Raw genomic sequence first — 13,496 nt, 5'->3', positions numbered from 1 at the left:
ATCCCTGGTCCCATTCTGGTAAATCTCCTCTGCACCCTCTCCGAGGCCTCGTCTGTCCTTCACCCGACTGTCGGAATCATCAGAGAATCTGGGAACATTGTGATGGGAGAATACGACCCACATAAAAGCTGATGTGTGACCTCTGATTGTCTGCGGGCCGTCGACTCATTCCCGAAACGCACCTTGTGTGAAATGTGTGGAGCTGCCGCTGTCTCTGTCGCTGCTTCACTGCGGAAGGACCCTGACCTGAAGTGAGCCCGAGGGAGCCCTGCCATCTCCGACTGCTTCCTCGCAAACCAGCCGCAGATAAAGCATCATTAGGACCACAGGCTGGGCTGTGGTCTGAGACCCAGAGCCCAGGATTATGGCCTGATCGGAAATAAGGGATTGTTTTAACAACGGACTGTAAAAAGACAACTGCCCCTCAATCATTCCGCCCGGAAAACTCTCCTCCTTTCTCTCTCTCTCTCTCCTTTTGGGCAATAAATGCCGGCCTCACCAGCGACGCCCACATCCCGAGAATTAATAAACACAAATGATTCTTTCAGAACAACATTCCTGAGAAATTGGCTGATGATAAATTCTGTGATCCAGATATTCCTAATTCTGATACAACAAACTACACGGTGACGGGGAATCACTCCCGGTGACGGGGAATCACCCCCGGTGAGGGGGAATCACCCCCGGTGACGGGGAATCACCTCCAGTGACAGGAAATCAATCCCAGTGACGGGGAATCACCCCCGGTGACGGGGAATCACTCCCGGTGACGGGGAATCACCTCCAGTGATGGGGAATCTCCCCCAGTGACAGGGAATCTCCCCCAGTGACGGGGAATCTCCCCCAGTGACGGGGAATCACTCCCAGCGACGGGGAATCACCCCCAGTGAGGATAAGGTGGGATCTTACAGTTGTGTTTCCAATTCCTGTGTAGTTTTACAATTCAGGTCTCTAAATATTTTAGTGGTGTGAAGCTATTTTTAGTTAGACAGAGCGAGAATCATTCCTCGACACTACAGCGATATAATTAACCAGCTGTCTAACCGTCCAGCACAGAGTGCAGTGAGATGGAGCGCATACAGTTTCATCAAAACTTATCCCTGAGAAAATTAGAGTGGATGGATATTCCTGGATTTCAAGACAGTGTCGAGGGAGCTTTACTCTGTATCTAACCCATGCTGTACCTGCCCTGGGAGTGGTTGATGGGACAGTGTAGAGGGAGCTTTACTCTGGATCTAACCCGTGCTGTACTTGCCCTGGGAGTGTTTGATGTGGGACAGTGTAGAGGGAGCTTTACTCTGTATCTCACCCATGCTGTACCTGCCCTGGGAGTGTTTGATGGGACAGTGTAGAGGGAGCTTTACTCTGTATCTAACCCGTGCTGTACTTGCCCTGGGAGTGTTTGATGTGGGACAGTGTAGAGGGAGCTTTACTCTGTATCTAACCCGTGCTGTACCTGCCCAGAGAGTGTTTGATGTGGGACAGTGCAGAGGGAGCTTTACTCTGTATCTAACCCGTGCTGTACCTGCCCTGGGAGTGTTTGATGGGACAGTGTAGAGGGAGCTTTACTCTGTATCTAACCCGTGCTGTACCTGCCCGGTGAGTGTTTGATGTGGGACAGTGTAGAGTGAGCTTTACTCTGTATCTAACCCGTGCTGTACCTGCCCTGGGAGTGTTTGATGGGACAGTGTAGAGGGAGCTTTACTCTGTATCTAACCTGTGCTGTACCTGCCCGGTGAGTGTTTGATGGGACAGTGTAGATGGGGCCTAACTCTGTATCTAACCTGTGTTGCTCTGTGCCCATTTCCAGGAGAACCCCTACATGTGCAACAACGAGTGTGATGCTCGCACGCCTGAGCTCGCACACCCCCCCGAGCTGATGCTAGATCACGAGGGCCGGATCCCAAACACCTTTTGGCAAAGCGTCTCCTGGAGGAGTTTCCCCGAGCCCCTCCTGGTCAATATCACCCTGTCCTGGGGCAAGACCATCGAGCTGACCGAGGATATCGTCATCACCTTCGAGTCGGGCCGGCCGGAGCAGATGGTCCTGGAGAAATCTCTGGACCACGGCCGGACGTGGCAGCCCTACCAGTTCTACGCTGCCGACTGCCTCAACTCCTTCGGGATGGAGCGGAGAACGGTCCGGGATCTGAGCCCAGCCTCGGTGCTGGACATCATCTGCACGGAGGAGTACTCCAGGGGCTACGTGTGGAAGGTGGACAAGACGGTCCGCTTCGAGATCAGGGAGCGGTTCGCCCTGTTCGGGGGGCCCCTTCTCCGCAACATGGCCTCGCTCTACGGCCAGCTGGACACCACCAAGGACCTGAGGGACTTCTTCACCCTGACCGACCTGCGGGTCAGGCTGCTCCGGCCGGCCACCGGGGCCACCAGCGTCGACCAGCTCAACCTCTCCAAATACTTCTACGCCATCTCCAACGTGGAGATTCACGGACGGTGAGAGCTCCTCGTCACCTCTGCTCAGGGTCACTGATCCCACACTTCACATCCAGGGGGCGCTGTATCAGGGCAAACATCTGGGGGACGGTCCATCAGGGCAAATATCTGGGGGACGGTCTATCAGGGCCAACATCTGGAGGGAACTCCATCAACAATAACAACTTGCAATTATATAGCCCCTTTAACATAGTAAAACGTCCCAAGGTGCTTCACAGGAGCGACTATCAAACAAAAATTTGATACCGAGCCACATGAGATATTGGGACAGGAGACTAAAAGCTTGTTCGAAGAGGTCGGTTTTAAGGAGCGTCTCAAAGGAGGAGAGAGAGGTGGAGAGGGGGAGAGGTTTAGGGAGGGAATTCCAGAGCTTAGCTCCCAGGCAGCTGAAGGCACGGCCGCCAATGGTGGAGCGATTAAAATTGGGGATGTGCAAGAGGCCAGAATTGGAGAGATCTCGGAGGGTTGGAGGGCTGGAGGAGGTTACAGAGATAGGGAGGGGGCGAGGCCATGGAGGGATTTGAACACAAGGATGAGAATTTTAAAATCGAGGCGTTGCCAATGTAGGTCAGTGAGCACGGGGGTGATGGGAGAACGGGACTTGGTGAGAGTTAGGATACGGGCAGCAGAGTTAGCCTCAGACTGTGGCCGGGGAGAGGGATGGAGTCGGTGTCTGGGGAACGGAGTTTGAGGCGGGGACTGAAGACAATGGCTTCGGTCTTCCCAATATTTAATTGGAGGAAATTTGTGCTCCTCCAGTACTGGCTGTTGGAAAAGCAGCGTGACAAATCAGAGAGAGTGGAGGGGTCGAGAGAGGTGGGGGTGAGGTAGAGCTGGGTGTCGTCAGTGTACATGTGGAACCTGACGTTGTGTTTTCAGATGATGTCACCGGGGGGCAGCCTGTAGATGAGAAATTCTACACTCAGCATCTGGGAGACTCACTCGAGCTTTTAGTCCAGGAGAATCTTCAGACACTAATTCGAGAACAGGAACAGGAAAATGTTTACGCTGAGGTTAATTTGCCTCCAAGGAACTGTCTGGGTTTCTGCTTAGTTCAGCAAAAAGTGCCGAGAACAGCAAATGTGCTGAATGTGTGAGGACCAATCTGCAGATTTTGAAGCTTCACCTTCCCAGTGAGTTAAACAGCGGCCCGATGCTGTTAGCACAGAATCCCCGAGACCAGCGATCTCACACTTTACAACACAGAAACCCTCACAACACACTGGGCCTTTCCACATCGTATTTACTAAAGGGAAATCTTCATCACACTCACTGTTAATGTCAGCGATGCGATTGTGTCCTTTAGAACATTAAAATATATATTTCACAAGGAGGTGATCCCAGACCGACCTTCCCCAGAAACTGTAAACTCCCATCACAGCGACTAAACCCTCTTCAATGTGATAATGACCAAAGAATCTGTTTTATGATGTTGGCTGGTGGATAAACATTGGTCAGGACACCGGGGAGAACTCCCCCGCTCTTCTTTGAAATAATGGCTGTGGGATCTTTTACGGCCACCTGAGAGGGCAGACAGGGCCTCGGTTTAAAGTCTCATTCAAAAGACACCAACACCAATAGTGCAGCACTCACTCAGTACTGACCCTCCGACAGTGCAGCACTCCCTCAGTACTGACCCTCCGACAGTGCAGCACTCCCTCAGTACTGACCCTCCGACAGTGCAGCACTCCCTCAGTACTGACCCTCCGACAGTGCAGCACTCCCTCAGTACTGACCCTCTGACAGTGTAGCACTCCCTCAGTACTGACCCTCCGACAGTGCAGCACTCCCTCAGTACTGACCATCCGACAGTGCAGCACTCCCTCAGTACTGACCCTCCAACAGTGCGGCACTCCCTCAATACTGACCCTCCGACAGTGCGGCACTCCCTCAGTACTGACCCTCCGACAGTGCAGCACATCCTCAGTACTGCCCCTCCGACAGTGCAGCTCTCCCTCAGTACTGACCCTCCGACAGTGCAGCACTCCCTCAGTACTGACCCTCTGACAGTGCAGCACTCCCTCAGTACTGACCCTCCGACAGTGCAGCACTCCCTCAGTACTGACCCTCCGACAGTGCAGCACTCCCTCAGTACTGACCCTCCGACAGTGCAGCACTCCCTCAGTACTGACACCGGGGAGTGCCGGCCTGGATTATTTGCTCAAGTCTCTGGAGCGGGGCTTGAACTTATGACCTTTTGACTCAGAGGCGAGATCTCAATATCTCATTGCTGTTTGTGGGATCTTGCTGTGCGTAAATTGGCTGCTGTGTTTCCTACATTACAACAGTGACTACATTTCAAATTTACTTCATTGGCTGTAAAGCACTTTGGGACGTCCTGAGGTGGCGAAAGGCGCTGGAGAAATGGGAGATCTTTCTCTTTTTCGGGTTGACCCATGTTCCTGGTCTCTGCTGCTCCAGTCAGTGGGAATGGCCCCATGCTGGGAATGGCCCCATGCTGGGAATGGCCCTGTGCTGGGAATCGCTCTGTACTGGGTTTGGCGTCCTGTGCAGTTCGGGCCTGAGATCTTGTCACTGGGTCCAGTTTGGGGAAAGGGGAGACTGTGTGAGGGGATCACAGGCTGCCCATGTTCTGCAGGAAGGGGTTTGCATCAGTTTAAAATTCTGCAATGACCTTTAACTGGGATCCAGGACCTTCCTGTGATGGAGACACCAGGAACCTAAGCTGGTAAAGGGAGCGCTGAGCCCCGGAGCAGAGAGTCCGGTGTGTAACGGAGCTGCTCGGGGTCATTTTAAACCAGCTTGTCCCCTTGTTTTTTTGCCAGGTGTAAGTGCAATCTTCACGCCAACAACTGTGTCCTGGAGAAGGGGAAGCTGAGTTGCGAGTGTGAGCACAACACGACGGGGCCGGACTGCGGGAGATGCAAGAAAGGCTTTCAAGGCCGGCCGTGGAGAGCCGGCTCGTACCTCCCGATCCCCAAAGGGACGGCCAATATCTGTGAGTAACGAGGGCTTCTCTGGCCCCGCCTGATACCGGCGGCACCTTGGGTTTCGGTTCAGATTTCATTCTAATTCCAACTCCCGGCAATGCACCGATTCCAAAATAGAAGCAAATGGATGTTTGTGAATGAATTAATGTGTAAACAGAGACTCAGAGCGGGAGATTGGACAGAGACAGAGAACAGGAATAAGGACTGACTCCAGGGGGAGGGGACCACGAGGGGGAGGGGAAGGGGGTCAGGAGGGGGGAGAAGGGGTTCAGGAGGGGGGAGAAGGGGTTCAGGAGGGGGGAGAAGAGGTTCAGGAGGGGGGAGAAGAGGTTCAGGAGGGGGAGAAGGGGTTCAGGAGGGGGGAGAAGGGGTTCAGGAGGGGGGAGAAGAGGTTCAGGAGGGGGAGAAGGGGTTCAGGAGGGAGGGAGAAGGGGTTCAGGAGTGGGGAGAAGAGGTTCAGGAGGGGGGAGAAGGGGTTCAGGAGTGGGGAGAAGGGGGTTCAGGAGTGGGGAGAAGGGGGTTCAGGAGGGGAGGAGAAGGGGGTTCAGGAGGGGGGAGAAGAGGGTTCAGGAGGGGAGGAGAAGGGGTTCAGGAGTGGGGAGAAGGGGTTCAGGAGGGGAGGAGAAGGGGGTTCAGGAGGGGAGGAGAAGGGGGTTCAGGAGTGGGGAGAAGGGGGTTCAGGAGGGGAGGAGAAGAGGTTCCGGAGGGGGGAGAAGAGGTTCAGGAGGGGGGGAGAAGGGGTTCAGGAGGGGGGAGAAGGGGGTCAGGAGGGGGGAGAAGGGGTTCAGGAGAGGGGAGAAGGGGTTCAGGAGGGGGGAGAAGGGGTTCAGGAGGGGGGAGAAGGGGTTCAGGAGGGGGGAGAAGGGGTTCAGGAGGGGGGAGAAGGGGTTCAGGAGGGAGGGAGAAGGGGTTCCGGAGGGGGGAGAAGGGGTTCCGGAGGGGGGAGAAGGGGTTCAGGAGGGAGGGAGAAGGGGTTCCGGAGGGGGGTGATGGTCGATCCCCGGGGTGTGAATTTCCCCGTGGCCCCTTTTTCTGTCGATTCCCTGATTCCCGGAGCCGGTTGAATGGAGGCGGCGATGGCGGCCCTGCCTTCCCACAATGCAGCGCGGCGGAGAAAAGGCCCCATCGAGAGCCCTGGCCCTGCTGCACTCTGGGAGATTGAGTCCCCTGACCCCGTGACCCCGGGGGCCGGATGTTGGCCACTGGTTGTCACTGTCCGGATGGGGAGGGGCGGAGCTGTCTGACCCTCCTCAGGCGAAGCCTCCATTCCCTCAAGGTGGGGCTCACTCTGGAATTACCACCTCCTGTATTATCCCCAACCCTCAACCCCTCCCCCTCCCCAACCCCTCCCTCCTCCCCCCAACCCTTCTCCTTGCCCTCCTCCATCACTCTCCCTCCATTCCGCTCCCCCTCCACTCCCCCAATGCTTCTCCCCCTCCCCAAATGCTCCCCTCCCCCTCCCCTTTCCCCATCCCCCTCCCCCGTCCAAACCACCTCCTCTCCCCCTCCTCCCTGCTCTCCCCCCTCCACTCCACTCCCCCCCATCTCGCCCCGTCCTCCCTCCTCTCCCTCCCCCTCTCCCTCTCTCTCCCCCTCCCCCTCCCTTCACTCTGAAGAAGTCTCCTTTCACTGTAATGTGTTTACGTTGTGCTCTGACACATTGTTCCACTAAAATACTTTATAATCCGTGTTCGACACAAACACCTGAACTCAGGCCCTGATTTTTGTTTCCGTTTCCCTCTCCAGGCCTCCCGAACACCGTCACCAGTGACCGTAAGTAGGACCTACGCTCTCTGACCTGTGACCTGCTGACCCAGAGCCCATTTCTGTATCGGGAACGAACCGTCCGCTCGAACCCCCCTCGTGTCTCACTGACCGTGGAACAGGTGTAGGTGTGAACAGGGACTGAGTGTGGAACAGGTGTAGGTGTGAACAGGGACTGAGTGTGGAACAGGTGTAGGTGTGAACAGGGACGAAGTGTGGAACAGGTGTAGGTGTGAACAGGGACTGAGTGTGGAACAGGTGTAGGTGTGAACAGGGACTGAGTGTGGAACAGGTGTAGGTGTGAACAGGGACTGAGTGTGGAACAGGTGTAGGTGTGAACAGGGACTGAGTGTGGAACAGGTGTAGGTGTGAACAGGGACTGAGTGTGGAACAGGTGTAGGTGTGAACAGGGTCTGAGTGTGGAACAGGTGTAGGTGTGAACAGGGACTGAGTGTGGAACAGGTGCAGGTGTGAACAGGGACTGAGTGTGGAACAGGTGTAGGTGTGAACAGGGACTGAGTGTGGAACAGGTGTAGGTGTGAACAGGGACTGGGTGTGGAACAGGTGTAGGTGTGAACAGGGACTGAGTGTGAAACAGGTGTAGGTGTGAACAGGGACTGAGTGTGTTTGTGGAAAGCTGTCTGGTTCCTGATACCGAGATCAATCGGGACCTGTTGTAATCCCGTTCTCCCAGATACAGAAATGGGAACTGGACGAGTGTCTCTCGGCCTCAATCTCTTCACCTTCGTTTCCCGTATTTTGCATGAACTCGTTCCCGTTTATTTAACCCTTCGCATGCTGTCCATGTCATTCCAAACCATCGGCTGCATTGAGCACCCAAATCAGCACCCATACTGACCGGGAGCAGAGTGTCCATAACTCCCCGTACTGACCGGGACAGAGTGTCCATAACTCCCCGTACTGACCGGGACAGAGTGTCCATAACTCCCCGTACTGACCGGGACAGAGTGTCCATAACTCCCCGTACTGACCGGGACAGAGTGTCCATAACTCCCCGTACTGACCGGGAGCAGAGTGTCCATAACTCCCCGTACTGACCGGGACAGAGTGTCCATAACTCCCCGTACTGACCGGGACAGAGTGTCCATAACTCCCCGTACTGACCGGGACAGAGTGTCCATAACTCCCCGTACTGACCGGGACAGAGTGTCCATAACTCCCCGTACTGACCGGGAGAGAGTGTCCATAACTCCCCGTACTGACCGGGAGAGAGTGTCCAAAACTCCCCGTACTGACCGGGAGAGAGTGTCCATAACTCCCCGTACTGACCGGGAGAGAGTGTCCATAACTCCCCGTACTGACCGGGACAGAGTGTCCATAACTCCCCGTACTGACCGGGAGCAGAGTGTCCATAACTCCCCGTACTGACCGGGAGCAGAGTGTCCATAACTCCCCGTACTGACCGGGAGCAGAGTGTCCATAACTCCCCGTACTGACCGGGAGCAGAGTGTCCATAACTCCCCGTACTGACCGGGAGCAGAGTGTCCATAACTCCCCGTACTGACCGGGAGCAGAGTGTCCATAACTCCCCGTACTGACCGGGAGCAGAGTGTCCATAACTCCCCGTACTGACCGGGAGCAGAGTGTCCATAACTCCCCGTACTGACCGGGACAGAGTGTCCATAACTCCCTGTACTGACCGGGACAGAGTGTCCATAACTCCCCGTACTGACCGGGACAGAGTGTCCATAACTCCCCGTACTGACCGGGACAGAGTGTCCATAACTCCGTGTACTGACCGGGACAGAGTGTATATAACTCCCCGTACTGACCGGGACAGAGTGTCTATAACTCCCCGTACTGACCGGGACAGAGTGTCCATAACTCCCCGTACTGACCGGGGACAGAGTGTCCATAACTCCCCGTACTGACCGGGAGCAGAGTGTCCATAACTCCCCGTACTGACCTGGAGCAGAGTGTCCATAACTCCCCATACTGACCGGGAGCAGAGTGTCCATAACTCCCCGTACTGACCGGGAGCAGAGTGTCCATAACTCCCCGTACTGACCGGGACTGAGTGTCCATAACTCCCCGTACTGACCGGGACAGAGTGTCCATAACTCCCCGTACTGACCGGGAGCAGAGTGTCCATAACTCCCCGTACTGACCGGGAGCAGAGTGTCCGTAACTCCCCGTACTGACCGGGAGCAGAGTGTCCATAACTCCCCGTACTGACCGGGAGCAGAGTGTCCATAACTCCCCGTACTGACCGGGACTGAGTGTCCATAACTCCCCGTACTGACCGGGACAGAGTGTCCATAACTCCCCGTACTGACCGGGAGCAGAGTGTCCATAACTCCCCGTACTGACCGGGAGCAGAGTGTCCGTAACTCCCCGTACTGACCGGGACTGAGTGTCCATAACTCCCCGTACTGACCGGGAGCAGAGTGTCCATAACTCCCCGTACTGACCGGGAGCAGAGTGTCCGTAACTCCCCGTACTGACCGGGACAGAGTGTCCATAACTCCCCGTACTGACCGGGACAGAGTGTCCATAACTCCCCGTACTGACCCCGGGACAGAGTGTCCATAACTCCCCGTACTGACCGGGAGCAGACTGTCCATAACTCCCCGTACTGACCGGGAGCAGAGTGTCCATAACTCCCCGTACTGACCGGGACAGAGTGTCCATAACTCCCCGTACTGACCGGGACAGAGTGTCCATAACTCCCCGTACTGACCGGGAGCAGAGTGTCCATAACTCCCTGTACTGACCGGGACAGAGTGTCCATAACTCCCCGTACTGACCGGGAGCAGAGTGTCCATAACTCCCTGTACTGACCGGGAGCAGAGAGTCCATAACTCCCCGTACTGACCGGGACAGAGTGTCCATAACTCCCCGTACTGACCGGGACAGAGTGTCCATAACTCCCCGTACTGACCGGGAGCAGAGTGTCCATAACTCCCCGTACTGACCGGGAGCAGAGTGTCCATAACTCCCCGTACTGACCGGGAGCAGAGTGTCCATAACTCCCCGTACTGACCGGGACAGAGTGTCCATAACACACCGTACTGACGGGGAGCAGAGTGTCCATAACTCCCCGTACTGACCGGGACAGAGTGTCCATAACTCCCCGTACTGACCGGGAGCAGAGTGTCCGTAACTCCCCGTACTGACCGGGACAGAGTGTCCATAACTCCCCGTACTGACCGGGACAGAGTGTCCATAACTCCCCGTACTGACCCCGGGACAGAGTGTCCATAACTCCCCGTACTGACCGGGAGCAGACTGTCCATAACTCCCCGTACTGACCGGGAGCAGAGTGTCCATAACTCCCCGTACTGACCGGGAGCAGAGTGTCCATAACTCCCTGTACTGACCGGGAGCAGAGAGTCCATAACTCCCCGTACTGACCGGGAGCAGAGTGTCCATAACTCCCCGTACTGACCGGGACAGAGTGTCCATAACTCCCCGTACTGACCGGGACAGAGTGTCCATAACTCCCCGTACTGACCGGGAGCAGAGTGTCCATAACTCCCCGTACTGACCGGGACAGAGTGTCCATAACTCCCCGTACTGACGGGGAGCAGAGTGTCCATAACTCCCCGTACTGACCGGGACAGAGTGTCCATAACTCCCCGTACTGACCGGGAGCAGAGTGTCCATAACTCCCCGTACTGACCGGGACAGAGTGTCCATAACTCCCCGTACTGACCGGGAGAAGTGTCCATAACTCCCCGTACTGACCGGGAGCAGAGTGTCCATAACTCCCCGTACTGACCGGGAGCAGAGTGTCCATAACTCCCCGTACTGACCGGGACAGAGTGTCCATAACTCCCCGTACTGACGGGGAGCAGAGTGTCCATAACTCCCCGTACTGACCGGGAGCAGAGTGTCCATAACTCCCCGTACTGACCGGGAGCAGAGTGTCCATAACTCCCCGTACTGACCGGGACAGAGTGTCCATAACTCCCCGTACTGACCGGGAGAAGTGTCCATAACTCCCCGTACTGACCGGGAGCAGAGTGTCCATAACTCCCCGTACTGACCGGGAGCAGAGTGTCCATAACTCCCCGTACTGACCCCGGGACAGAGTGTCCATAACTCCCCGTACTGACCGGGACAGAGTGTCCATAACTCCCCGTACTGACCGGGAGCAGAGTGTCCATATCTCCCCGTACTGACCGGGACAGAGTGTCCATAACTCCCCGTACTGACCCCGGGACAGAGTGTCCATAACTCCCCGTACTGACCCCGGGACAGAGTGTCCATAACTCCCCGTACTGACCGGGACAGAGTGTCCATAACTCCCTGTACTGACCGGGAGAGAGTGTCCATAACTCCCCGTACTGACCGGGAGCAGAGTGTCCATAACTCCCTGCACTGACCGGGAGCAGAGTGTCCATAACTCCCCGTACTGACCGGGAGCAGAGTGTCCATAACTCCCCGTACTGACCGGGACAGAGTGTCCATAACTCCCCGTACTGACCGGGACAGAGTGTCCATAACTTCCTGTACTGACCGGGACAGAGTGTCCATAACTCCGTGTACTGACCGGGACAGAGTGTCCATAACTCCCCGTACTGACCGGGACAGAGTGTCCAAAACTCCCCGTACTGACCGGGACAGAGTGTCCATAACTCCCCGTACTGACCGGGACAGAGTGTCCATAACTCCCCGTACTGACCGGGAGCAGAGTGTCCATAACTCCCCGTACTGACCGGGAGCAGAGTGTCCATAACTCCCCGTACTGACCGGGAGCAGAGTGTCCATAACTCCCCGTACTGACCGGGAGCAGAGTGTCCATAACTCCCCGTACTGACCGGGACAGAGTGTCCATAACTCCCCGTACTGACCGGGAGCAGAGTGTCCATAACTCCCCGTACTGACCGGGAGCAGAGTGTCCATAACTCCCCGTACTGACCGGGAGCAGAGTGTCCATAACTCCCCGTACTGACCGGGAGCAGAGTGTCCATAACTCCCCGTACTGACCGGGACAGAGTGTCCATAACTCCCCGTACTGACCGGGACAGAGTGTCCATAACTCCCCGTACTGACCGGGACAGAGTGTCCATAACTCCCCGTACTGACCGGGAGCAGAGTGTCCATAACTCCCCGTACTGACCGGGAGCAGAGTGTCCATAACTCCCCGTACTGATCGGGAGCAGAGTGTCCATAACTCCCCGTACTGATCGGGAGCAGAGTGTCCATAACTCCCCGTACTGACCGGGACAGAGTGTCCATAACTCCCCGTACTGACCGGGACAGAGTGTCCATAACTCCCCGTACTGACCGGACAGAGTGTCCATAACTCCCCGTACTGACCGGGAGCAGAGTGTCCATAACTCCCTGTACTGACCGGGAGCAGAGTGTCCATAACTCCCCGTACTGACCGGGAGCAGAGTGTCCATAACTCCCCGTACTGACCGGGAGCAGAGTGTCCATAACTCCCCGTACTGACCGGGAGCAGAGTGTCCATAACTCCCCGTACTGACCGGGACAGAGTGTCCATAACTCCCCGTACTGACCGGGACAGAGTGTCCATAACTCCCCTTACTGACCGGGAGCAGAGTGTCCATAACTCCCCGTACTGACCGGGACAGAGTGTCCATAACTCCCCGTACTGACCGGGAGCAGAGTGTCCATAACTCCCCGTACTGACCGGGACAGAGTGTCCATAACTCCCCGTACTGACCGGGAGAAGTGTCCATAACTCCCCGTACTGACCGGGAGCAGAGTGTCCATAACTCCCCGTACTGACCGGGAGCAGAGTGTCCATAACTCCCCGTACTGACCCCGGGACAGAGTGTCCATAACTCCCCGTACTGACCGGGACAGAGTGTCCATAACTCCCCGTACTGACCGGGAGCAGAGTGTCCATATCTCCCCGTACTGACCGGGACAGAGTGTCCATAACTCCCCGTACTGACCCCGGGACAGAGTGTCCATAACTCCCCGTACTGACCGGGACGGAGTGTCCATAACTCCCTGTACTGACCGGGAGAGAGTGTCCATAACTCCCCGTACTGACCGGGAGCAGAGTGTCCATAACTCCCCGCACTGACCGGGAGCAGAGTGTCCATAACTCCCCGTACTGACCGGGAGCAGAGTGTCCATAACTCCCCGTACTGACCGGGACAGAGTGTCCATAACTCCCCGTACTGACCGGGACAGAGTGTCCATAACTCCCCGTACTGACCGGGACAGAGTGTCCATAACTCCGTGTACTGACCGGGACAGAGTGTCCATAACTCCCCGTACTGACCGGGACAGAGTGTCCAAAACTCCCCGTACTGACCGGGACAGAGTGTCCATAACTCCCCGTACTGACCGGGACAGAGTGTCCATAACTCCCCGTACTGACCG

General features: G+C 56.3%; 1 protein-coding gene across 1 annotated transcript in view; it reads left to right on the top strand.

Annotated features, from left to right (window-relative positions):
• The window catches only part of LOC137309968 (netrin-G1-like), a 61,755-nt gene that overhangs the window by 34,690 nt on the left and 13,569 nt on the right, over positions 1–13,496 (top strand). The window contains exons 2-4 of the mRNA XM_067977965.1: positions 1,811–2,454; positions 5,241–5,413; positions 7,152–7,178. Of these exons, the coding sequence (XP_067834066.1) occupies positions 1,811–2,454; positions 5,241–5,413; positions 7,152–7,178 (844 nt within the window). The remainder of the gene's footprint in view (positions 1–1,810; positions 2,455–5,240; positions 5,414–7,151; positions 7,179–13,496) is intronic.

This window comes from Heptranchias perlo, unplaced genomic scaffold (assembly GCF_035084215.1).
Source record: "Heptranchias perlo isolate sHepPer1 unplaced genomic scaffold, sHepPer1.hap1 HAP1_SCAFFOLD_198, whole genome shotgun sequence".
NCBI lineage: Eukaryota > Metazoa > Chordata > Chondrichthyes > Hexanchiformes > Hexanchidae > Heptranchias > Heptranchias perlo.
Note: the sequence above shows the minus strand (reverse complement) of the source record. Positions and strands in the feature narration are given on the sequence as shown.